The sequence below is a fragment of the Hippocampus zosterae genome, chromosome 9 (assembly GCF_025434085.1).
Source record: "Hippocampus zosterae strain Florida chromosome 9, ASM2543408v3, whole genome shotgun sequence".
NCBI lineage: Eukaryota > Metazoa > Chordata > Actinopteri > Syngnathiformes > Syngnathidae > Hippocampus > Hippocampus zosterae.
Window position 1 is genome coordinate 23,968,278 of NC_067459.1, and position 25,423 is coordinate 23,993,700.

The 25,423-nt window shown below is 42.8% G+C and overlaps 3 protein-coding genes across 5 annotated transcripts in view; 2 read left to right on the forward strand and 1 right to left on the reverse strand.

Moving 5' to 3' along the window:
• Nucleotides 1-20,063, forward strand: part of ecm2 (extracellular matrix protein 2, female organ and adipocyte specific) — a 58,262-nt gene extending 38,199 nt beyond the window's left edge. Inside the window, exon 11 of the mRNA XM_052076306.1 lies at nucleotides 20,020-20,063. Within this exon, the coding sequence (XP_051932266.1) occupies nucleotides 20,020-20,045 (26 nt within the window). The 3' untranslated portion in view covers nucleotides 20,046-20,063. The remainder of the gene's footprint in view (nucleotides 1-20,019) is intronic.
• cenpp (centromere protein P) overlaps nucleotides 1-25,423 on the reverse strand; it is a 66,034-nt gene that overhangs the window by 39,987 nt on the left and 624 nt on the right. For 2 of the 3 annotated variants that reach the window (XM_052076364.1, XM_052076366.1), the window contains exons 2-6: nucleotides 25,124-25,282; nucleotides 24,773-24,927; nucleotides 24,055-24,170; nucleotides 22,312-22,400; nucleotides 19,451-19,547 (exon numbers count right to left, since the gene is read on the reverse strand). In XM_052076364.1, the coding sequence (XP_051932324.1) occupies nucleotides 19,451-19,547; nucleotides 22,312-22,400; nucleotides 24,055-24,170; nucleotides 24,773-24,927; nucleotides 25,124-25,281 (615 nt within the window). In that variant the 5' untranslated portion in view covers nucleotide 25,282. The remainder of the gene's footprint in view (nucleotides 1-19,450; nucleotides 19,548-22,311; nucleotides 22,401-24,054; nucleotides 24,171-24,772; nucleotides 24,928-25,123; nucleotides 25,283-25,423) is intronic. The other variant, XM_052076367.1, reaches the window with a different exon arrangement.
• Nucleotides 12,176-18,779, forward strand: ogna (osteoglycin, paralog a). Its single transcript, XM_052076368.1, has 6 exons — nucleotides 12,176-12,407; nucleotides 13,861-13,924; nucleotides 15,563-15,727; nucleotides 16,650-16,852; nucleotides 16,997-17,089; nucleotides 17,577-18,779. Exons 1-6 carry the CDS (start codon nucleotides 12,243-12,245, stop codon nucleotides 17,745-17,747), a joined length of 861 nt encoding a protein of 286 aa, XP_051932328.1. The 5' UTR covers nucleotides 12,176-12,242; the 3' UTR covers nucleotides 17,748-18,779.

Genomic DNA, 25,423 nt, shown 5'->3' on the forward strand with positions numbered 1-25,423 from the left:
CTTGAACACAGTTTTGCTAAGAAGCAATTTCAGATTGCTCATATTATTTGCACCAAGATAATAATCAAAAACGTTTTTTTTTCAGATGTTCTTGTCATGAATTTGGACTAAAAACAATAAGGAAAATGTGGAACTGTTATTATTTATAGCTTAACGTGAGCTCAAAGTGGTCTGAATGTGGCCCATGTACTCAAATGAATCAACACCCGTGTAATTTAGCATTTGCTAACATCGCCGGCCCAAGGAACCTCACTCCATACACTTTTCAACTCTCTTGTCTTGCCAAGACGGCGGATCCTGTCAGGCCTACACTCATGCCGAATGTCATTCGAACTGGAAGCGATTGTGACTGCTGAAGTAATGCCACCCTCTGCTGGTTACAGTCAACCAGTTAAGACTTGACTGGCATCATGTCGATTGATGCCAACGTTTAGCTCATCCACCTTGTTGTTGTCTTTGCAATAAAGTAGAGATAAACAAAAGATGACCAACACTGGCTCTTATTCTACATCTAATTATCTAGTCGTAATATGGCTGATATGGAAAAAAAAAAACAACTGGAAATAAAGACTTTCATTGTTTCTCAATCCACCAGCAGATGGCAGTGCCCACTAAAACTTCTGCTCGTTGGTGTTCAAGGTTTGTTGTTGGGTTTTCTTCCGCTACATGAAGATTTTGTTCTTGGCTGTTTGGATGATTGATATTTGTTGTAAGCAACAAATATTTTTTGAAACCCTATGTAGGAAAAGAGAAAGCAAGAAACTAGATCATCAATTGTTAGTCAACTTAGTGCTTATCCATAGCGTAGTTTTTGTTATGGTATTTTGCTGGTAAATGAAATTAAACATTGGGACAAATAACACAGTTAGTTGTAGGATGTTGGTGTTTTCCAGCATGAAAGCCTAAAACGGGATTTAAAATGATGGCGTGAGACACGAAACATTGGCAAAGATTCCCCTAATGTACGTACAATCGTATACAAACAGCACTTAGGTGATTGTCAGATCTACATTTACTAGGTGTACAATTTACTGTCCGAGTAAATTCCAGGCAATAAAGATACAGCACTAACGGCTGTTAGCTGTAACGTTCAGACCTGCCCCTTCAGGTTGATGCCATTCCATTGTAGTACCACAGGGGGCAGTAACGCGTATTTCAAACAGTTACCAATTGACCAAAAAAAACCCCATCAAGGTGAAGATGATGTTTGTGATGATTTTAGAGGCTTTTATGTTAAATTCAGGTGAACCCCCTGCAATGTAAGATTAAAACTAATCTAATGTTAAGACCGTCATGTTCAGAAGTGACAATCAGGTCCTGTAGGCAAGTTCCAAACTCTGTCCAACCTTCGAAAAAAATTATGGAGAAGATGGTGTCTCTGGCGGTATCAGATGCTTGAATCTTCAATTCCAGATGTCTAATTGTTATGGCGGCCCGGTAGTCCAGTGGTTAGCACGTCGGATTCACAGTGCAGAGGTACCGGATTCGATTCCAGCTCCGGCCTCCCTGTGTGGAGTTTGCATGTTCTCCCCGGGCCTGCGTGGGTTTTCTCCGGGTGCTCCGGTTTCCTCCCACATTCCAAAAATATGCATGGCAGGCTGATTGAAGACTCTAAATTGTCCCTAGGTGTGAGTGTGAGCGCGAATGATTGGCTGGCAACCGATTCAGGGTGTCCCCCGCCTACTGCCCGGAGACAGCTGGGATAGGCTCCAGCACCCCCCGTGACCCTAGTGAGGATCAAGCAGTTAGGAAGATGAATGAATGAATGAATGAATAATTGTTATGTTAAGACTGTAATGTTCCAACTTGACCTCTTTGTTGATGACCGTCAAAACGAATCAAGGGGCGGCTGACATTTCTGCCTTTTGTCTGCTTGCAATGCTAATGCTAACGACTAAATAATGTCCCAAAAAAGTCAACGAAAACTGCGACAAATATGCTAAATCCATCCGTCACAATTCCTCGACTCACAAAAACTGACCGGATTTGAGATCGCTCGCCTGATTCGGAAGCCAACGCACCCAGAATCGGGATAGAAAGATGCTTAACTTTTCCCGTTGTTCGCGATTTCACAGGCACGGCCGTAAGTGAGATGAAGACTTGGTAAGTGTGGACTTTTGGGGAGGCAAGAGGCAAGCTGCAGGAAACATATGGAAGAGATCTACCACTTGGCCAGACCCCCCTCCTGCCACGTCTCACAGCGCGCACACACACTCACACACAAATGAATGCACGTGTATGCACGCACTCGCAAAAACAATGATAGGACGTGTTTGCAACTAAACGCCTTCCGAGAGGTAAACAAAGTCATAAGAGCTCAACAAGCAGGATGAGTCACAAGCAAAACCAACGGCGGTTGTGGTTTTTGGACCTGGCTTGGCTTTGGTCTGAAGGGCGGCTCAAAACGTGGCAGAATGTCTACGGTGGGGTATCCCTTGCTCTAGTCTTCTCCATCGAAATTCACTGGTTTCGATGCTTTCAAAATGTTTGAAATGAGTAAGAAATTGTTTCGATTGCCTTTTCAGAGAGAGTAACGGCAAACAAGGAAAAAGATGCAAAGCGTAGAAGACGACGTCAGACTCATGTGTTACGAAATAAGAGTGAAATCCCAAAATCGTGCACATTTCTAGCTGCCAAGATCGCAAAGTCTGACAGCAAGTAAGCCGTTCTCATTTTAGCCCAACTGTGATGTCACAGTCAGCCTAATTTATCGCATACCTTCAGAGCAAGTTTGTTTTCACATGACTTGAAAAGGAGGCTCGGGGAAGATCAGCAGCTTTTCGAGCCGAGGTCGGACTGCACGGAACCACTATCACGTCAAAACCAAAAGCGAAGCAGAGCGATAGTGTTGCTGGATTGGATGCGGAATCACTTCATCCAACAGTGATAACAGGCATATACAGTGGATAGAAAAAGTCTACACACCCCTATTCAAATCCCAGGTTTTTGTGATTATATATATATATATATATATATATATATAAATTCCTCGTCTCACCCCCCCCCTCGGGTGGTTTCCGTCCCTCATTCAGCTCGGGTCCTCTACCAGAGGCCAGGAAGCTTGAGGGTTCTGCGCAGCTTGCTGGCAGGGAAAGCCTACATGGAACGCCATAACCAGGTGGCTGGCATAGTCTACCGAAACATCTGTGCGGAGTATGGACTGGAAACCCCAAGGTCAAAATGGGAAACACCTCCGAAGGTGGTGGAGAATGACAGAGCGAAGATCCTGTGGGACTTCCAGATCCAGAGTGACGTAATGGCGAACCAACCAGATATCGTGATCATAGATAAAGGGCAGAGGAAAGCCGTTGTAGTGGATGTAGCGGTCCCAAGTGATGGAAACATCAGAAAGAAGGAACACGAGAAACTCGAGAAATACCAAGGGCTCAGAGAGGAGCTGGAGAGAGCCTGGAAGGTAAAGGTGACAGTCGTGCCTGTGGTGGTCGGAGCACTCGGGGCAGTGACCCCCAAACTCGATGAGTGGTTGCAACAGATCCCGGGATCAACATCGGACATCTCAGTCCAGAAATGTGCAGTGCTGGGAACAGCAAGGACACTGCGCAGAACCCTCTAGCTTCAAGGATTTTTTAAATATATATATATAGTTGTTTATTTTTATTTCCCCTTCCAAAAAGCTATTTTTTCTGATTGAGTTGCACAGCTAATAGCCCCCATTTATTTATTTATTTTTGGCAATGATTTGTCTTGGTTTCTTTTTTTTTTTTTTTTTTATACATCTATCAAAACATCTGGCACTTGAACTTGGGTTCGCAGACTTTTTATCCACTGTCTGGAGATTTTTTTCAAGTGTGGGTAATATTCTGGCTTCTGATACTGCCTCAGAATCTGGAAAATTCATGGTCAACAAAAGCGACACGAGAAAAAGACATCTTTCCCAAAGCGGGGGAAAGGAATCATGAACGAGGCATAAAGGCATCCTATGTCAGAGCCTAATACTTGCTTGATTAAGAGCAGACTTCGTTTGAATTCCTAAAGCTCGCTGTAAAGCCTGCACTCGAATAATCCCTTTCCCAAAAGAAGACAGAGAGAGAAAAAAAATCCATCACAGATTTGTGTCTCTTCTGAAAAGATCCATGCAAAATATAAGATATTTCAAGCTCACCCACAGTGGAACTTTTCACAGATGAATTTTTGGCAGACATTGATGAAGCCAAAGGTGTGCTGGTAAAAAAAAAAAACTATGCAAGTGGAGGAATAATGGGGCCCTGTATTATTTTTAACCTGTGATTACCTTTACCAAGTCCGAAGCTGTTTTTGGGGAGCTCACATTGGCAGCATGTCTGAAGTGAGGCTGCCGAAGATGACCTTTACTTCTGCTTCTCGCCCCGAAAATAAAAATCTCATCCATCACTTCGCAACTTGCCAAAAACTCGGAAGGTATGAACATGGACAACTACAATGTATCCTTCGCAAAGACCAGCGGAGCTGATCAACCTCGGGATTATCGATCGTAATGCCTCGGGTGACACTCATCAAAAGTGACCACATCATCCAATTTGCAGGAGCAAGTAAACGGGATGACAATTTCATATCACGATGATTATGACCAACGTGATTAGTTATCAGTATACACACAGTAATGCCTTGAGGTACGAGTTGTTTTTTTTTTGTTTTTTTTACTTGCAAGCAAAAACTTCAGATGTGAGCAAATTCAAATGAACTCCCTACGCACAACTAGAAGCTGGGCAGTCAAGAAAATGGTGATGAAATGGAAATGGAAATGAATTTCAACTCTACTTCTGCTCGTTTTGATCAAGCCTTACTACTCCTGTCACCTGTGGTGAATTACACGGGATCTTTGCTGTGCGTCAGGCAGCGGACAGCTCAGGGCTGCCGATTGTTTATCGTAGCGAGCGAAGCATGGCTGCTCGTCTGGAAGTCCTTATCGTAGCGTGAGAGGTATATTAAAATCGCCCATTCCCATCAAAAATCCTCCACAATTATACGCCGAGGCTTGTGATATGAGCTGGGATTTTTCGCAATGGCGATTTAACGTCGCCTGGAGTGAATCCGATCAGTTGGCCGGAATCGTATCCTTGAGCCTAGTCGTAATCCGAGTGAAGTGCTTCGGAATTGGAGTCAATCACATTGGAGCGAACCGTATTGTCTCGTAATTGACGTGAATGGCATTCGCAGTGCAACATTTCACTTATCGTATTAGCCTCGGCGATGAAGACGCTCATCCGTGCCGTAAACGTGATTTGCTGACATTTCAAATTTCACGATGAGGCGCCGCACGTGAAGCCCTTCAATAAGTGGACACATCAGGTTATTTCAAGTCAACCAATTGTGGTTTCAAGTCGCACGCGTGCGGTTGAATTTTGCGCGGTGTAAAATTGTTGTTATGTCTTCTTCTGGTTGGCTTCAATCAGGCGTGTCCCGTCTGTGTGGTGACTCGGGCCTCCTTTACTCGTTGACGCTGCTCTTTGTGGTCGGCGTCAATGCGTTCCTCACGTGTCAACTTCTTGGAAGTTACCATGTTAATGCAATTACGTTTGTTTCACTAGGACACCGCGCTCGCAAAATATTTCTCCCAGCACTAATTGTGATGAGGAGAACATGGCCGCCGCCACCGTCTGGAGAAAATGTTTTTTTTTTCTCTCTCTCTCTCTTTCTTTTCGGACTCATCAAACGGCGTCTGTGATTCTGCCTCTGTCTGGCCATCTCTGTCGCCTTTCGTAAAGTCAAAATATGTTGACACTTGAGCCGAAGATGGGAACATTTTGACAAAAAGTAGTACTTTGCCGTGATCGTGGTGCCAAAGAACTCCATTCAAGTGAGTGTATTATGACACTATTTGTGACGTCTTGGTGCCAAAGAAATATTTTAAAGTGATTTAAGGAGCTTCATTGAGACAAAAGCCATGCTTTTCCGCCGCGGGACTATGTTCAAATGAGTCAAGGAGCTTCATCTAGACCAGGCATGTCCAAAGTCCGGCCCGCGGTCGAATTTCATCCGGCCCTCGGCCCCCGTCATAAAATCAGTGCCGTCTGGCCCGCAGGTTGGGCGCCATGGAACACGTGTTGCATTGACTGAGGTCTCGTAGACTGGTGAGTGATGTTTCATAGAGTACTGCTTCCCTCTAGTGGCTAAATGAGTAATAGCATTCACTAAATGAGTAATAGCATTTAGACACTAGAGGGCATCACTCACGAGTTAACAAGACATCACTCCGTGTTTATATTGACTGATGTGTCATATTTCAAATTCCTGTTTCAAAACCAAAAGAAATTCTTAAGATTGTTGAAATTAAAATAAAAATGGAAATGTGAAACAGACTGGCTTACTAAAATTTGTTGAACAATATTGTTGTTCAATGTTAAGAATGTCAGCCAAGGTCGGCCCCCCGACATTTTACCACATAAAATCTGGCCCCCTTGACAAAAAGTTTGGACACCCCTGATCTAGACCATTGTATTGCTTTTGCCATCATGTGATGACATTTTTGGGCCAAAGAACTATGTTGAAGTGATGAGAGGAGCTTCCTTTAGAGGAAAAAAAATGTGCTTTGCCACCATCTTGTGACTATTTGGTGCCAAGGAACTATGCTAACATGAGTTGAGGAGGCATTACATTCAAAGAAAATTAGGGCCTTGTCCTCCATCTTGTGGCGTACTGGTGTCTGTGTGTTGACGTGAGTTGAGGACCTTCATTGAGACCAAAGTGATGTTTTGCAACCATCTTGTTAGATGTATACTTCTACATACGTGGAGAGTGTGAGTACGTTTGGCACCTCTGGTCTTGGCAAATTATTTTAGCCCGTAATTCCGACACCTACATCGATTTGACTTTTATGGAGCAGCTGAAATACTTGATACCAGCCCTGTTGTTGATGTACTAATTAGACGGCCTGATTTGATTATTTTTGTCTGTGAAATATATACTGTACATGTATATACACACATATATTTGCAATGTTGCATTTCTGCGTAATGACCATTAATTAAAGCTATCAATTGAAGAGCGAAATGTTTCAGTTGGCGTCATCGTTATGCGGACATCTGCTTTCGATTGCGTTTGCTTGACGTTTCGGGTGCGCCGAGTTAAGACTGCATTTGAGTCTATCTTAAGTGAATCTCGTCGTAGGCAGGCCGTTTTTCCACTCGGTGGCTGGCTCGTGCACATGTTACAAAGACACTTGAGATTTATTCGCTATGTACAGTGAAATTTGGTCATTACAGTTTGGCATTTCGTGATGAATCATCTGATTTTGCCGCCAAGCTCCGCCCACACTCGGTGACAAATTTCTGATCCGAGTGTCTTTCATCTGTCTGGTATTCCCGCTTCAAATGTGGTGTGAAAGGAGAACTCAATCCATCATGTTGAAATTTATATTTAAGAATGTGCACATTTTTGTTTGCTGCCGTTTACTTAAATATACAAATAATTTATTTTAAAGTAAAAAAAAAAAAGAAGAAAAATATTGCATTGACCTGTTTATGAAGAGCGTGACATTGCGAGTTTGTGAGAATGTTTTGTGCATCGGGAGCCATTATTCTTTGCACACCTCCTTGTTGATTTAGCGCAGTTTTCGCTTGGCCACATCTGCTCCAAATCTAGCTGACAGCAGGAAGCATGCGTCGACAGCCGGCTTTCTAAACACACAATCCTTAAATACTTCATCAAATGATACATGGTAGGCCACCAAAAATAACAATGTCAAACCCATAAACTACAACCACAATGCATGAATTTTCATCCCACAAAACCTTTGCAACGCTATGTCGGGGCAATATAACAACCCTTCCACACCTTCGTTGTTGTTTTCCTCAGTGCATGTGCAGCTGTTTTAGCAATCCTGTGCCCCCAACTCCCTGAAATTCTCTTGGACTGAATTCCAAGTCGGAATTCCACAATTTGAATAGAGTCCGAGCAGAAGGAAAAACCATCACCGGTGCATATAGGAAGAGCAAATTATTCTTTCCCACGTGGGTTGGCTTCCAAAATATTTACAGCGATAAAGAACAGATTCATTTGATTTACTCAGTGGACAAGCAGCAAAACTTTTCCCTCTGATGATTTATTTCCATGTCATGTCAGGAAAAAAGACGGATGCATAAGAACATTTGGAGCACAATCAAGTTGAGTTCAGGCACATTTTGGGAGAGCTAGCAGTAGATAGTCGGATGCTAACTTCAGACACACACTCTATTTGGAAGTGAGAGAATTTTACAATAGTGTCATGCTTACGCAACTCTCCAGTCCACAATCTCGTCAAATTCCGACAGCATTCTTTTTCTTCTTCTGTGGAGCCAAATAAAAGAATCCAATGTACTGTAACGTTGCTTCCTTCAACAGTTCTTACTTGACTCAGTCTTTGACAATGTCTGAGGTATTAACATGGTACTCAAACTATCACACCGATACGACGTGATGACTATATTTGGAGGCGCTTTGTGCGCTTGTTAATTATGACAATTTTCCATCTTATTCAATATAATCAACTTGTTGTACAGTAATTTTTTTTTGTAAAATAGACAATTTTATATTCACACGTTAAGATTCAGGGTGTCCCCCGCCTACTGCCTGAAGACAGCTGGGATAGGCTCCAGCACCCCCCGCGACCCTAGTGAGGATCAAGCGGCTCGGAAGATGAATGAATGAATGAACGTTAAGAGTGGTTAGTTAGTTACAATAAAAATACTTATAAATACATTATTTGTCAAAGTGTACACAATTTCAGCCTCCCCCCCCTTCCCCTCTCATTAAAAAATGAACTGTACAATTCAAATGTGGCACAAAAAGTGTGAGCACCTGTAATTTACACAATGCCACAAGTAAATACGAAAAAATAAATAAATAGGAGACTGAATCTGGCAAACAAGTATGGGAAACTTTTCCACTGAGAGAAAATTGGCATTATAAAGGTGATCAGAGAGTACCGAGTGCATTTCACAGCTGTTGACTTGTGGCTGCATTTGGCCTGGATTCAGTGAACTTTGCCAAGGCAAAAAGACGTGTCGGGCTTCCCCAGGTTTTTTTTTTTTTTTTTTTGGGTGTGCCAATGCATCTTCTTCTTGACAAGTTGCAGCAAGAGGGGAAAAACCGAGCGAGGGTGAGCGCTGCAGCGACGGCAACAATGAGTTCAACAGCAATCGGCTTAAATCGAAAACATGTGACCCTCTCATGGCTCATGAGGAGAAGACTCAACTCAAGAAAAAGATATAACCCTGCATGGAACATGAGCCTCCACCGTTACAGGTGTAATACTAATTATGAGCACCGTTGAACCTTTATGACTGGAGGAAGAGCGCCAGAGAGGAGCTTTTTCCCCCCCTCTGGGGCTGTCGTGTGATAAAGATACAACATCCGCATTCAAAGTACTGTTTTTTTTTTTTTGTTTGTTTTTTCAGGGGTTTTTTTTGTTTTAAAAGCAAGTCCAAGTCGAAATGTGTGGCCGAAATATGACAGCTTAGATGGCTATATCAGAGTGTGTAATGTATTCCGATATTTCGGTCGTCTTTTTAAAAAAGGATTCCTACTTTTTATTTTTAACTAGTTTTTTTCATGGTACTTTTACTTTTCATGAGAGCTGCACGATCAGGACTGAAAACAAATTCATTCATTCATTCATCTTCCGTACCGCTTGATCCTCACTAGGGTCGCGGGGGGTGCTGGAGCCCATCCCAGCAGTCTCCGGGCAGTAGGCGGGGGACACCCTGAATCGGTTGCCAGCCAATCGCAGGGCACACATAGACGAACAACCATCCACGCTCACACTCACACCTAGGGACAATTTAGAGTGTTCAATCAGCCTGCCATGCATATTTTTGGAATGTGGGAGGAAACCGGAGCACCCGGAGAAAACCCACGCAGGCCCGGGGAGAACATGCAAACTCCACACAGGGAGGCCGGAGCTGGAATCGAACCCGGTACCTCTGCACTGTGAAGCCCACGTGCTAACCACTGGACTACCGGGCCGCTAAAGCCAGTTAGCAGCCGACCGGGCCTTAAAGACACTGAAATATGAATTCTGAGTTTCCAAATAGGTTTGAAGGTTAATTATTGAAAACAGCACCAAGTCTGAGCGATGCGGCGGAACGTCACTGGAAGCAACAACTAGTTTGAAGTTGTTCACCAGCCACCAAAGTGCTGCTTTTTGAGTTGCGTGAACTACCAGCATCCATACTCTACTTCCCGGAAGATAATTCAACAACAGGATGGGTGTGAAAAGAAATCCAAAGAGGTGAATTTGAGAAGAGGAACAGTCATGCATTTCAATATCACGATTAAGTGGATGCAAAGTGTATGCGCAGCGATTAGTCAAAATAAATCACATGGTCAATATGACAGCGAGCTGGCTTTTCCAGCGGCAGGTGTGGAGTGGCCGCTTTACACTTACTGACTTGCAAGCACGGCGGGACCACCTGGCCTTGCATCAACGAGCGCAGAGCGGCGGGCTGTCGAGATGCATTAACCCCTCGCCACCTGGCAACTCTCGAGGCCTACCAACTGAGACGTTGACAGCGCGCTGGCTGACATGTTATGCAATATGCCTGCGTTCACCGACACGGTGAAGACCTCACGCTATGATGTGGAACCACTGGAACAAGTGGCTGTTGTCAACCTCTGACTCGAGGATTGTTCTTATGCCGTCCGGCTTTCGTTACATAAAGCAAATATTTTCATGACAGGGTTAATGTAGTAGAGCTTTCTCTTGATGAGTTTGGATTTTTACTACATCATAGGATTGGGCGGTACGGGCCCTTGATAAAAACAGATCTTTTTGCTAAAATCAGTTTTCCCCCCACATGGAAGCCTTATTCTTTTTCAAATGAAAAAAAATATTATCCATTCCCTTTATGAAAAAAAAGCAAACGACAAAGTCATTGTCCAAAACAAATAGTATTTTTTCACACTGTATGGGATTTTCTTTATCCTTCCTCACATCAAATAAGCTTTTAACGTTTTTTTTTCTGCGAACATTAACTTTATCAACTTACCAAGAAATTACAGCAATACATATTTTTGTCTTTGAGGATAATGTGAAAATAAGTCCAAGCTCTTGGGGTTTGAAAAAGTATGCACGCAAGACCCTTAATAAATTAACATTTTCATCAATTTAAACATTTCAACCTCTTTTCAGTTCTTCCTACTCCATCTTGGACCGGCAGTGCACAATGTTTCATTAAAATTCTATTTTAAGATATATATTTTTATTCAATATCATTCATTCATTCATTCATTCATCTTCCGAGCCGCTTGATCCTGACTAGGGTCGCGGGTGTTTTTGGAATGTGGGAGGAAACCGGAGCACCCGGAGAAAACCCACGCAGGCCCGGGGAGAACATGCAAACTCCACACAGGGAGGCCGGAGCTGGAATCGAACCCGGTACTTCTGCACTGTGAAGCCGACATGCTAACCACTGGACTACCGGGCCGCCCCTTTATTCAATATAATTTGTCATTTCTTTTTTTTTTTTCAAAATTGCATGTCAATTGCCATACGTTTGATATCCTTAACCCATTTGGATGTCCCACGGTTAAAATAAATCAATAAATACATTCATGCTGACAGTTTGACCCTGAAAGCATTCATCCATCCATCCACACTCTGCGCTACCGATCTTCACTTAAATTCACACCTAGGGACAATTTTAAAGTCTTCTATTAAGCAAGCATCCATGTTTTTGGAAGTCATTCTCGTACCTGTCAACTTTTCGGAGCGCCAACCTGTATAAACTACCAAAAAAAAAAATCCTTATAAAGATGAAAAAATCCTTATAACATACAATTTTAGATGTCAAAATTATGGCAGGAAAAAAAACCACGAAATTTTCAACATTTATTGTAGATCTCCATAAAACTGGTTAATGTTTAATCATCATTCTACTTAGTGGCATTACTATGTTCAGAGTTGTATTCCCCGCGTTACTTTTTTCACCAACTCCAAAACATTTGGAGTTGGTGAAAAAAAAAAAAAAAACGGAAATTTTCAGAATCCGTATGATTTGTGCTATACGGCCATATACGCAAGATTCACCACAAAATCCGTATGAACTATGGCTAAACCGTATGAGTTGACAGGTATGCATTCTTTCTAATTTACATGACTTCTTCCTGTGGGGGTTGGAGGAGTGAGACCCGGTTAGGAAAGGGTTAAATAAAAACCCTCTGTGCTTTGTAGCATTCCGCGTGAGCCTTTAAATAGCGTCATTTGACACAGCCCGCGCCGAGGGGGCTTGAAGCGCGGCGCATCTGCTGTCCCAAATTCAGAAGGTATGGCGAGCAGCATGAGGGCGCTCGTACTGACGTGCATGCTGCTAGCGCCGTGGCTGACTGCCGGCACGGCTGCCAGCTACCGCGAGGATGCTCGGCAGGCGGCCACACCCGGAAGGCAGCGAGGCAGCTTCTTTGGCAACGGCTTCAAATCGATGCGGACAAGGGTAAGAACTGACTTACATCTGTGTTTCACTTACAAATGTATTTATTTATTTTAAAAAAAGTTTTTAAAAATTTCAGGCTTGCTTTAAAAGTTATTAAATAACATCAAAATGGTTTTGAAGTGAAAAGTTTTCATTATCAGTTCCTTTTAAAGACAGTTCATTCAAATATGAAATGTTTGAAATGTTTTATTTTGAAAATTCTTTAGTTCTAATAAGGCGGAAGCTTGGCTCAAGAAGTTAAGGAAGGACTTGTTTGAAAACGATACTAAATCAATACCAGTCGGGCAGTAAATTGTAATTTACTTTTCATTTAAAAAATATCCAGATTCCCTTGATTTACTAGGGTGTGTATGTGGTGCACAATGGCAAAAAATAGAAATAAACGCACTTGCTTTGGAAGAATTTTAGTTTTAAAACTTGCCATTGGCTTAGTTATACAGGCTTTGATGTGTTTTTGTTTTTGAGGGTGTGTGTGTGTTGTGTGTAGGGGGGTGCACTAACCCCATCAGAATGTTTAAGGGGATGTGTAGAGTTTTTTTTGTGGGGGGGGGGGTTGATCATTTGATTCTTTCCAAGAAGTTTTCTTCACTCAAGGGTGTGCAAAGGCTAAAAAAAAAATATGACAGTTCCAACAACAAAATGTTAATTTCTAACACTAATATTCAACTGAGTGCTTGTTTTTCTCCTTGAGACACATCAAAATTGCCCCCATTTAGTTCCCCCGACTGTACATTTGCCAAAGCCGGCTCTCTGCGCACCACTATTGAGGCCAACGTTTCCTCATGGCAGCACAACACTCCACACTAGAACGACTTGACATCCACCGCAAAAACCGTCACACCACCACAAGAAGCCATTTTGCGAGCGCCCCGGCCAAGCAAAACCAAACGTTGTCTGCTTTGTGGTGAAAGCGCTGCATGAATCGAGCGAGTCCATTTATCAAAGTAATCTTCACTTTGCACTCTCGGGAGCGGAACAGATGGACCGAACCGCCCGAAAAATCCCAACATTTCCCATCTGTTGTGAAACACTAAATCAATTTGCTCAAATTTGCAGAGGAAAACACTGAAGCGTTCCCGCGTGAACCCCAGCCCTTGGTGCTCAATGTACGATTGTAAATTTCCCCATTGTGGGACGAATAAAGGTTATCTTATCTTATCTTATACAGAAATAAATTGCTTTTTACGGCTAGCTTTTGTTAGCGACATGTTATGTGCTGCAACTTTACACTTCCATCAAAGACCAGGAGAAAGGGCCAAGAAAGCATAAAAACCAGCAATCAGCATATTTCAATTAAAAACACGGTGACAGCCAAAGCATTGATCAGTTTCCCACGCGGGCCATATTACTGCAGTCTCACGGAGAAAACAAAGAATTCCCAAAGTGTGGAATCATTTCCCACGAAAACAGAAGACAAGATTGACTTTCATTTTGGGTGTGATTGATTCCACAGAGAGAGCTGCCTTCGGCCGACGAACCAGACAATACCCCCATGCCGGCGGCGGGAGATGCATCGGGTAAGTCACAGAACAAGCTAACTGCGCATTCAAATGACTGTTGCGGCTTGCATCGTGCGGATGTCAACAAAAAGTGTAGTGGTGGTGTGGTTATGCCTCCGATTTACTCCCTAGGGAGACCCCAGCATCAAACCTGCAGCCGCACCTCTCATGCTGCATCGGCGCATACCCCCGTATCGCATCGGGCCGATACCGGTCTTATTTCAATGGATGCATGATAAAGTAACGATAAATGATGAACGATAAAATAAACAGGAATGTGAAAATGAAAAAGTGATAGGTTGCACACAGCAATATTTATATTGAAACTTGAATGTTCGTGAGTGCACACATCACCCGAATAAGAGCCGCTAAGGCTCCCTTGGCAATTACCGGCCAGACAGCCGTGGCTGCTTCGGCCGGCTACTGAAGAGTGATGACGCCTTTTCTTTTTGAAATGCACTTTTATCTTTGTCGCTGGATACTTTACTCGCGTGGACTTAATCAACATTGGATTACAGTGCAAATTGATGAGTTATTGCAACTTTTCGCCACACTTTCAACATCCCGGATAAGATGGCACAACCGTGGGACGTTCTTGGATTGATTGTTGCCGGGTCTGGCAGGCGGTGTAGGCGGCGGAGGCAACAAAAACAAAAGGAGGAGAGCCGGGCTGAGCTATGGCAAAGCTGAGGAGTAATAGTGAGGATAAGTGGTTGAGAAATTCAATTGATGACTACCAAATGCTATGACGCCGCACTGCGTACTATTTGTTGGAATACAAAAAGCGATGATGACTTGTTGAAGTGCAGCTATGGTGAGGGATGTTTTTAATCATTTGTCCTTATTTTAGTTCTTGAAAATGTCCGGTGAGAAGAAAATGTGACCAACTTTACTAATAGGGACTGATATGCATCAGAGCTTTTGAGACTCCCTCATCATCCGAAGCAGGAAAACAAGCAACTGTATGTTGTCATCGACTGTTTCCATGTCACATCCGACCCCAACACTTCACTAGGAAGCGGGATTGAAATGTTTTACTCTTCGAAGCTGCAACAACAGGTATAAGTGTAGAGTACAAAAAAGAAAAGTTATCGGTTATCGGCTAAGAGAAGCAGGAAATTATCGGTTATCAGTATCGTGGGGGACGAAAAAAGTTATTGCGCATCTCGAAAATGTTTCAAAAGTGCTAGTGGAATCGGTGCAAACTCAAAACTGAAAACTCGTACTGGTACTGGTCTGAGAAAAAAAAAGTGGTATTGAACACAGGATAGCGAGCTAGCGCATAAGCGGAAAAAGCTGCTTTAAATGGCCACGGTGGAAGGAACTAGAGAGCACGAGAATGTGACGCTTAATCAGAGTAAAAGAGAGCATTTATTTCTCCACGACTTTTCCACAGATCCCAACAAAGTACGACATTGCAACATTTTCCCACTATCATAACGTTATGATGATGTCAGCATCATCTGGCATGAGATGTCAATTGCTTTCATCACAACTCCTCGGCAAACAAAGCGTGTCTCGAAGTCAAAACGCTTCCTTGAAATCAATTCCTTATTAGACATGGCTTTGGCCGCATCGTGTGCCAGTTTAGGGCACAACAACCATGACACGGTGAGTCTTTTCTGCCCGCTCAGTGGATTGCCACCTGTGTTGCAGACCTGCCCACTTGTCTGCTGTGCGTCTGCCTAACCGGTTCAGTGTACTGCGAGGAAGTCAACCCGGACATGACCGCAGTTCCCACCGTGCCCAAGAAGACGGCCTACTTATATGCTCGCTTTAACAAAATCAGAAAGATCAACACCAAGGATTTTGCTGAAATTGGTAAGTTGTGTCAGAGCATTCCAAAGCGAAACGATTAAGCTTGTCAGATCTTGCTAACCCGCAACCAACAAACAAGTCTAAGAGTATCCACATGGGAAAGAATAAAATAAACTATGACAATAAAGATAAGTTATCCTTTATTTATCCCACACTGGGGAAATTTACATACAATACAATAAAGTCGCTTTTTATGGGGGAAAAAAAAAATCATATTTGCTTGACTCTGATTGGCTGGCAATCAGTTTAGGTTGTACCCCGCCTACTGCCCGAAGAAAGCTGGCATAGGCTCCAACAAGCCTCGCGACCCTTGTGAGGATAAGCGGATGAGAAAATGGATGGATGGGTGGTGAAAAGCTTAAGTTTTGGGAGTTTACAGTCAAAATTTGACAGGAGAAAGAATTATTCTTTTTCGGGGGGGGGGGGGTGTCCTAATCTCCAAATTAAAGTGAATTTCACCAACAACAAAAAAAAACATACAAAACACTTTTACCTAAAAAATATTTACTTTCTTGAAAATATGTATTTTTTGAAACCCGAGTATTTATCATAAGACTATTGAAGTATTTTTTGACTGAAAAATATGCTGTTTGAATAGGAATTAGATGCTAAATTAGGTCTCCCCTCCCTCCAAATTATTTTTTAATATATATTTCACTTTTTCAGGGAAAGAATGATTTTTTTAAAAAAACGTATAAATATATGACTATTTTAAATCTCTTATGTCATTACCTACATTGACAACCTTTAATCAATCTGCTGTGTGCGATAAATTTGGGATAAAAGGAGGTTCTTGCTCCAGTTGACATCACAGTTGAGAAGGAAAAAGTAACGCGGGTACCACTTATGATGGGATAGTAACACCAAAGGAAAAAATTAGCTATAAAGCCATTGGCCATTTTGTTTTATCTTCATTGTGCTACAGTAACGCTGAAGAGGATCGACCTCACGGGGAACCTGATCTCGGAGATTGAAGACGGGGCCTTCGCTAAGCTGCCGCTACTGGAGGAACTGTCTCTCGCGGACAACCGGCTCGTCAGGCTTCCGATGCTCCCCGGCAAGCTGATGTCGTTCAACGCCAACAACAACTTCCTAAAGACCAAGGGTGTCAAAGCTACTGCTTTCAAGGTCGATACCACTAGCTAGAAATACCACGTTGACCTTATTAATGATGACCACCGAGTGTTGCTTCGTGTAACATGCCGTATCGTGGAGCAAGAACACAAACACCACATTCTGGTTGATATAATTGTCATGATCATAATCTGACAGAAACTGACTGGTCTGGTCTACTTGTACCTGGCTGATAACGAGATAGAGGCAGTCCCACAGATCCCGGAGACAGTTCGGACGTTGCATCTACAGGTATGTATATCTTAGGAAACATCGGGTATTGGATAGGTTGTTCAGTTGCAGATTGTGAAGGCATCACCATTTGGACCAACTCCATTTGGGAATGAAACTGTTGCGTCATCATTTTCTGAAATATTCAGCCTCCATTTCCTGTGTCACTTTGCAACATGTTTAGTAGAGCCACAAATAGCCATGCCCGAAAAGACGTGACGTCTGACCTTTGGATTTGAAGAAGCAATTTTACGGTCATCTTGACCATTTACAGGCGCCATTTTAAAACAAGCTAATCAGAAAGATTGGATGACAATCTGATGACAGCCCTCTAATAACTCAGCTCCACAAGATCAGACTGAATGTCTTGCATAATAGGACCCCGATTTTGACAGAAATGAGATAACTCCAAAGTTCATCCAAAGTCAATTTTTACTTTTTGACTTGTGCTTGTGGATATGTTTCTGCCTCGGTTTCACTCTTGACACCGTATCCCTCTCGCCACCAGAACAACAACATCACAGACATCAACATTGACACCTTCTGCAGGTCCAATGACACCTACTACCTTCGACCCAACCTCAGCGAAGTTCGCCTGGACGGAAATCCCGTGATCCTGTCCAAGTACCCCGACAGCTTTATGTGTATGAAAGTACTGCCGATCGGACGATACCGGTGAAGAACCACCAACATGACTGTAGTCCCTTTTCAAGAGAATAAACGGAAGAATTTCAAACTGCTGTGGCTCGAAGTGTGACAAGTGGCTATCAACGTGGGGAAAAAAAAGGCTTCTAGTATGACCAAGCTTGAGTAGACAGCAGATCTGTTGACGAGGCCACAGAGCAGATTATAAATTCTCCTTGAATTGTCATTCCCCGGTTTCACCTTTATGACAAAGCAATGAATCCAAAACGCTCTGTAAAAACACAATTTCTAAAAATCAACGAATTCCAATGTCAGATACCAATAAATCAATATCTACGACTCTCAATGAGTGAGATGGCTTTGTAGACCTTGGTCACCTCGCCTTCGTTTTATGTTTAATTTATAAACGCAATTTGAATTTAAGTACCGAAGCATTTATCAGCATTTAATTAATCCATGTATGTGATGTAGCCCCGACGCGTTCCCTTCAGTAATAAATCTGTCTATAAAAATGATTACCAATGTGTATAGAATAGTGCTTGTACAGGGGAAATGTGTATGGCTGAAGATATTTCAATAAAGTTGAACTTTTTTTTTTATGTATTTGGAATCATTGTTGGTGAAGAAGCGGCACCTGCTTTTACAAATATTTCTTGGTCATGCTGTTTAGGACGACAGTCATGACATCCATTTTGTGTAGGAATAACCTCCATTTTGCGAGATTCAAAAGAATTGGCACATAAGCCATGCAAGCAAGGATCTTGGCCCTCCTGGGAGAAAAAATAAAAGTTGGCGGTCCAAGCACTGCAGAATCGAAAAGAATATTCATCCAAGTCTTAAAAATTATGCGATCAATTGCACTGATACTTTTGAGATTTTATGCATAAAATGGCTGCCATTGCCGAATGCCTCTTCCATTGGGTCTACACGTTGCTTTAATTCAAATCCATTCCAAGTGTGTATGAAAGCCATGTTTAAATACTTGTGAACCAAATTGTATATCTTGTACATTCGCTGTCAGTGTTTTTAAGCACTCAAAACATCCCCGAATAAAAAATGAACACGAGGGCTTGTAAATGCTTGTGGTTTGTAGCCGTTAGGAGGTCGACCACCATCCGTGCTGTAAAAATGTGGCTGTGGTCCACAAAAGAAATATGTGCCCCTATTTTTGTTTTGTTTTGTATTTGTTTGCTTTGCTCAACACTCCAGCGTCTGTGTGTCGTTACCAGTTGCGCACTACGAGGCAATCGCATGTTCCAACGTTGCTGAAGAAAATGCAAGTAGAGCAAAATAAAAGTGAAGAAAAAAAATTCATGCAGGCATGTACGGAAAAAGCGAGTTAATGTTGCGCCTGCGCGCCAACTTGGCAAAGCTTTCCACTCTTCGAGTAAACAGCGGCTTTGTATTACTTCTGCAAACTGATTAAATGTTGACCTCTTACTGTTGTGGAGGCAGGATAATGAGCAACTGCGAATTGGAAACGAACCCGTGTAAAATGTGTCTCGATTTGGTTGCGGAATCAAATTTGGCCCATGTGTGGAGTTTGCATGAACTGAAGGCTGTGATCAGACTTCTAAAATATTAAAAGGTTTAAACGGCTTATTTTAAGAGATTTCACAAGACTGAAGGTGAAATCTGTTTGAAAATGCTGGTAGAACAAGAATTGGACGATGGGATAAAGTGCCAAAGTTCACAAGCAAGCAGTTCGAGTTCGACGGTGGTCGCGTCACCACTTACCTGAAAGTGCTGGAAGGCGCGGCGTCGCTCGTCCATCCTGTCGGAGAAAGTCCGGAGGGTCCTAAAGAACAGCAGGAGGTCCTTGCTCTCCTCCACTCTGTAAGGACATTTTCGTACATATCAGAGTGAAAACATCCAACATTCAGCTATTTTCTAGATCGCTTAGTCGAACCGGCTCAATTTTCATCTCCTACCACAGGGCATGTCAATCACTGTCATGGATTCGTCAACTGCAATCAAACCACTTGCAGCCACCACCCAATGTATTCGTCGAGTACATTTCTCAACAGCCTGGTGTGGGAAAGGGTCTGACCCAGCTTGTTTGTGGAATTCAGGTCAACACTGTAGCGACTATGAGTTCATAGTCTTTGTTCAGCAGAGAGATCGGTGCTGTTGAACGGTCTGCGGCTGGATGGATGTAAGTCTTGAGGAGCCGACGATGAGAAGAAAGGAGCGTTAGCGCGGAGCGCCGATGCGGATTTGGAGCTGGGAGTCGCGACTTGGAGTTTGAAGCGGATTACGTGGGACAGGAAAAGTGAACTAATCTCTTTTCGTCAATGGATGCTACAGCTTCGTGTTTGCTTTCAAAACTTAGCTTGTAGCAGACGTGTGCACATTTTCACCTCTGATCCACTGGTGAAAGGACACTTTGATCTTCTCCTCTGTCATCCATAACTGCTTCAGACAACAAAGTGTATGCAGAAAAGTGGTCAAGATCGCACGACTGTCTGTGTCCTATGTGTTGTGTTGTGTTTTTTTTGGTTATTTTGACTTCAAAATGGCGCCGCGAGAGTGGCTGCCTTTCCAGCAGCTCCTATATTTTGTTGTTCTACTTCTTCCTTTCATAACTTTGCTGCTGTGAATTGGGAATTTCTCCATTGCGAGACTAATAAAGGGTTTCTTATCTTATCTTATCTTATGAGATCGCTGTAGATGGCGGTATTAAGTATGCACCTCACACATTCAGATACTGTGTGTGGATTTCCAAACGAGCTTTGCTTGGACCCTAAGAAACATGAAGACGGGAGGCCACCAGAGCACCTCAAGAAAACCGCAGGTCGTTTCAAGGCCGGAAAGTTTGACTGTGCAGCAGAGATGTGCGGAAATTACTCACGGTTTTATGCTATTTGCAGCAGGGCTCCGTCCTCATCCCACTTTTGATATACTTCAACTGGCATATTTTTCCTGAAAATTTGGGTTTGATTCAAAAATTTCTAACCTTAGTGCTGGAGGTTGGTCTCTCCACAAACATTATTCTTAAATAACAAAAGGCGTGGCACAAATAGAAGAAACAATCAGGTATCAGGCCTCTGCCTGAAATTATTTGTTTATGCCCATTTGGGTGAGCCTGAAAAAAAATGAAGAATTTTCCACAGGGGCCTGAGGCGCTTGAGGGTGAAGTTTCCACGGATTGTTATTCCACCGCACAGAGCCGATGGAAACAAAACGGTGGGCGAGAGAGCAAGAGAGAGAGTTGTACTTAAGTGTGGTGCTCTCAGCAACTGGATGAATAATTGCCTTTGACACTTTGCGTCTTCAGTGTAGCACGAGTTAAAACCTACAGTCTGTCTATGCAAATATGTTCCAGTGCGGGCACAAGTTGAACTGAGAAGATGTGCTTTTTTTTCTTTTCTTTTTGCCAAATTGTCACATGTGCTGTTCAATTTACTCCTTGGTGTGGTCTGTAACTACAAATTAAAACTGAAGACTCCGACATGCCCAATTTTGAATGCCAGCCTTTTTTTTCAGTATAAAGTATACAATATCATCCTAAAAAAATTTGAAATGTGACATATTTGTTCCATTATTCCATTGTACATAGGTTAAAAGAATTATTTTAAGGAACAAATAATTGAGTTACTGCTTACACTGGCCACTCTTTACTACAAGGCCAATGTTGAGTATGGTTTTTGATACCATCACAACCATCATCCAGGGTGGAGCGAGGGGATTGCGACCAAGCAAGCGGCTACTTCTAGATTAGAGTGTGAATTAAAAATGGAATGTCGATTCAAAACAGAGGCAGCACATCAAGTAAATGTTTCCAATCAGCGTAGCAGACTCATGCCCAACACAAACACAGTTTTGGGCATTTTATCATGGATTTTTGATGATATTGAGATCCCTGAACATTAAATTGGACATATTTTCAATTACTTCGACTACAAATAGTTTGTTCTCTAGTGTGGCATTGTGAAATTAAACAGTAAACCCCAACTTTTATTGTCATTTTTTTTTCTTACGGAGGCTTCATTTTGTTGCTATGAACAAAAAAAAAAAAGTGTGCAAAGATCATAGAGGTATGTGTCTTTTTTCCAGAACTGGGGTTCTCCACTTGAGTGCCAAGAGGCCTGGTGTTGGGGTGACCTCAGTGCATTTTGGCATCGCACTATCAGTCTGGAAAATAGAAGCCGCAACACCGCCACCCCCTCCCCCGCCAGGCCACATCTGACTTTCTTCAACTCTGGACCGAGAGTCCACAGGGTTTATGGCTCATTTGGCTCGGGACTTCCAAAGACACAAGAACGTGGCGTCACTAAATCATCAGCTCTGCTTGTGAATAAACCCAGCTCGATGCGACGGTGCAGAGTGAACGTCTCAGTGTCACAATCATTAGCCACAGTGTTTTTCCACGTGTTGTTTTCCAGACAGGCATCGTCCAGATGTGAGTGGGGAGCACGGCGAGCTTCACACATCTGCTAAGACTTGCTAAAGCTCTCGCGGGAGCCTGGAGAAAGGCAACCTTGAGGTACACCTTGCATTATCCACTCGCTGCTCTCTTGCGGACACCAGTAGACGCGGGCCGTCATCGCCTCAAGCTTCAGTGGAATGACGTGAGCAGGAAGTACATGAACACTCACCCGGAGAGGAAGCTGCTGAAGTTTTGCAGGTCGCCGGCACCCATAACAACATTGAAGCTGGTGATTGACTTTTCAGGGCGCTCACCCCCCTGTAACACAAATACAATCCCTAACATGTGTTCCAGTTGTAATTTCAAAAAACTCACCCCACCCCCCAATTAGGAAATAAAGGGACCAGAAATAATATGTCACCATTGTTTCCCAACGAGGGTTGGACTGCGCCATGGCTGCCCTTTTGTCACAGATTCTATTCATAACCTTCATGGACAGAATTTCAGCCCAGGTGTTGGTGCCCTCAATAGTGCAAGCCCTGAATAATGATCTCAAGGCAGTTCCTAAACATTTTCATCTGAACAACTCGCCTTCAAGCAAAACGGAAAAACAAAACAGGAAAGTTTCGCCTCCGAAAACATTGAAACCTTCCTCCCGGCATCCATTTTGGTGTTAAATTACTGAGCAAACACTGAGGTTACCCGGAGATCCATCACCATGTAGGCGGGAACAGAAAAGAAAAAAAAAAAACACAAATTTTTTTTACGTTGTATTAAAAGAGCAATGGCTATGTGAATAATGGCTTTCACTTAGTGCGGCATAACTCGGCCGTGTAATGAAAACAAGATTAAGCTTTGGAACATGTTGACCATGGAAAGCAGCTGTTCTCCTTTTTAATCTCAATAATAAAAACTTTGGGATACATAAGAGGTCATTCAACGATACTTTCATATCATTTTACAGTAATATTTCTTTTTTATTATTGTGTTGAAACCTGTAGCAGCGGTCAGCTGCTCAACTCATCACGGTGCACCAAAGAGTTTGAAGCTCTGTCACCCCCTCTTGGCCATATAACTGACTCACATCCCTTTCGACTGAGACGTGGAAGACCCTGGGAAAGGGAATTCAGACATTTATTCTAAGTAAGGCGGTCCAGTGGTTAGCGCGACGACCTCATGGTGCAGAGGTCGTGGGTTCGATCTCAGCTCTAGCCTTCCTGTGTAGAGTTTGCATGTTCTCCCCAGGCCTGCGTGGGTTTTCTACGGGTACTCCGCTTTCCTCCCACATTCCAAAAAACATGCATGGCAGGCTGATTTAAGACTCTAAGTCCCTAGGTGTGAGTGCCATTAAAAGATTGCAAAGTGAAATATACTCCATATTTCACTCAATTTTATTTACTATGGGGGTGGTCTGGAACGCAACCCCTGCGATGGAGGGGAATTTAGTTTTACTGTATTGCAGATTCTTCGCTCTAAAGCGGGATTTTGCAGTGATTGTTTTCCCACATGGACTGTTGCTACTTTCTCATGTAACAATCAGCGTGAGCCAGGAGGAAAGAGTGTGTAAAAGACAGACAATGTCTAAAGTTTTTAAGAACAGAAGCTAAAGTGCAGTGTGACTCGTGAAAAGTCCAGCCGTCTTTAGTTACTCAACTAGATGTCTATGGGAAAGTAAACATTGTTCGCTAATTAAATGAAGCCAAGCACCACTGGTAAGAATGAATCGTAATCCTCAGCAGGTGGTTTGGATAGAGCGGGGCTGGTGCTTTCAATCGCTTTATTGAATAAACGGCAGGAAAAGACAGCGAGGACAAGCACGTTCTTAGCCAAGTGCCTCAAGTGACATAGTCACGCAAAGTAGGTAAAGCTCAACCTAGCAAACCGCATGTCACACTAGACACAATTTCCCATCTACAAAAAAAACTGGTTTTGAAAGAGAACAACGTGTAAGTCAACCAGCGTCATGACCCACCTTGACCTCTGAGAGCTCGAACTCCACCTCGAACTTCAAGTCTGAGCACTGACCAGACACACGTATCTGCTCCACTGACTTGGTGTCGCCTAAAATAGACACAAACATAAACTTTCCTTTACAGTCATTAATATTTTTGAGATACTTTTTTTTCATGAGAAAAATAACACTGTGTGGTGTTTTACTCCATAAAACATACTGGCACAGCTATTAATGCTAATATAAAAACAGGATGTAAAGATATAAACACTTTGTGCATCATGATTTCATGCATTAATTCAATGGCCATGGTCTTTTCAATGAGTGCGCCTTGGCCAGAAGGGGGCAGTATAATCCAGAAATACTCGACAAGATCAGATGAGGAAACAAAAGAAGACCTTTGCAACTTAAAGCTGCAGTAATATATTTTTGTTTTTCGCAGAGGATAAAGAACATATGCCAATATGGTCTGTCTACGTGCGTGACTACCACTCATGTTCAAATGGAAAAAATTTTAGTGGTTAAGTATGGCAACATTAATGTAAGTTTCTTTAACCTGTCTATGGCGTTGGTATTGTGTGTTTGCATTAAAATGGCAGATTTTAACAAGGTTTTGTGATTTGTTTAAGACCCCTTGCCCTAAACCATTCAAGAATGGCAATGTGACTGTGAAGTCCAGGGTGTAGCCCAACTCCAGAAAGTACTATTTTTTCCCCAAAAATATGTTTTTGTGACATACTGCTTTCCAGAGTGCATGCAGTGAAGCTCCTCAAACTGATGCCGTTAATGTTGCTCTGATGCTCCAGATCCTCCTGCAGCTGCTCCACCTCCTCCCTCAGACTGGACAGAACCACATGGGCATCTTTCTGTAGCGTGTGTCCACACACCAGCGATCTGTCATGCACGCATGCAGGCGGCTGTCAAAACGCTATCAGGTGTGCTTGGGAGCTTCTTTGTGCTTCTTTCGGGTAGTGATAATAATAATGCAGATAATCATCATCATTTAGGTCATGATAATTGTGAAGTGAAATTTTCATATGGCTTCTATCTTTAGTTGCATGAAAGAAGTTTAAGAAGGAATAAAACTCACAGTGCGTGTTGCATTGGTTGGCTAGAATGCAAGGTGAGTTCCTTCTGGTGTTTTTGACACTGGCCCTGCAGTTCCGCCACTTCTGCCTGGAGACGCCGAATGTTTTCCTCCAGCAGCATCACCTCCTCCGTGTTCTCCTCGTTCAGTTGTTCCTCCATTCTGATGGAACAATCGGGACAAATGCATCAAATATTACATTATGTACAAACTTGGGTAAGACAACAGCGTGAAGCAGAAACAAAGACGACAAATCCACTTATTTAATGATACCCCAGCACATTAATTCCAGAAAAACGGTTC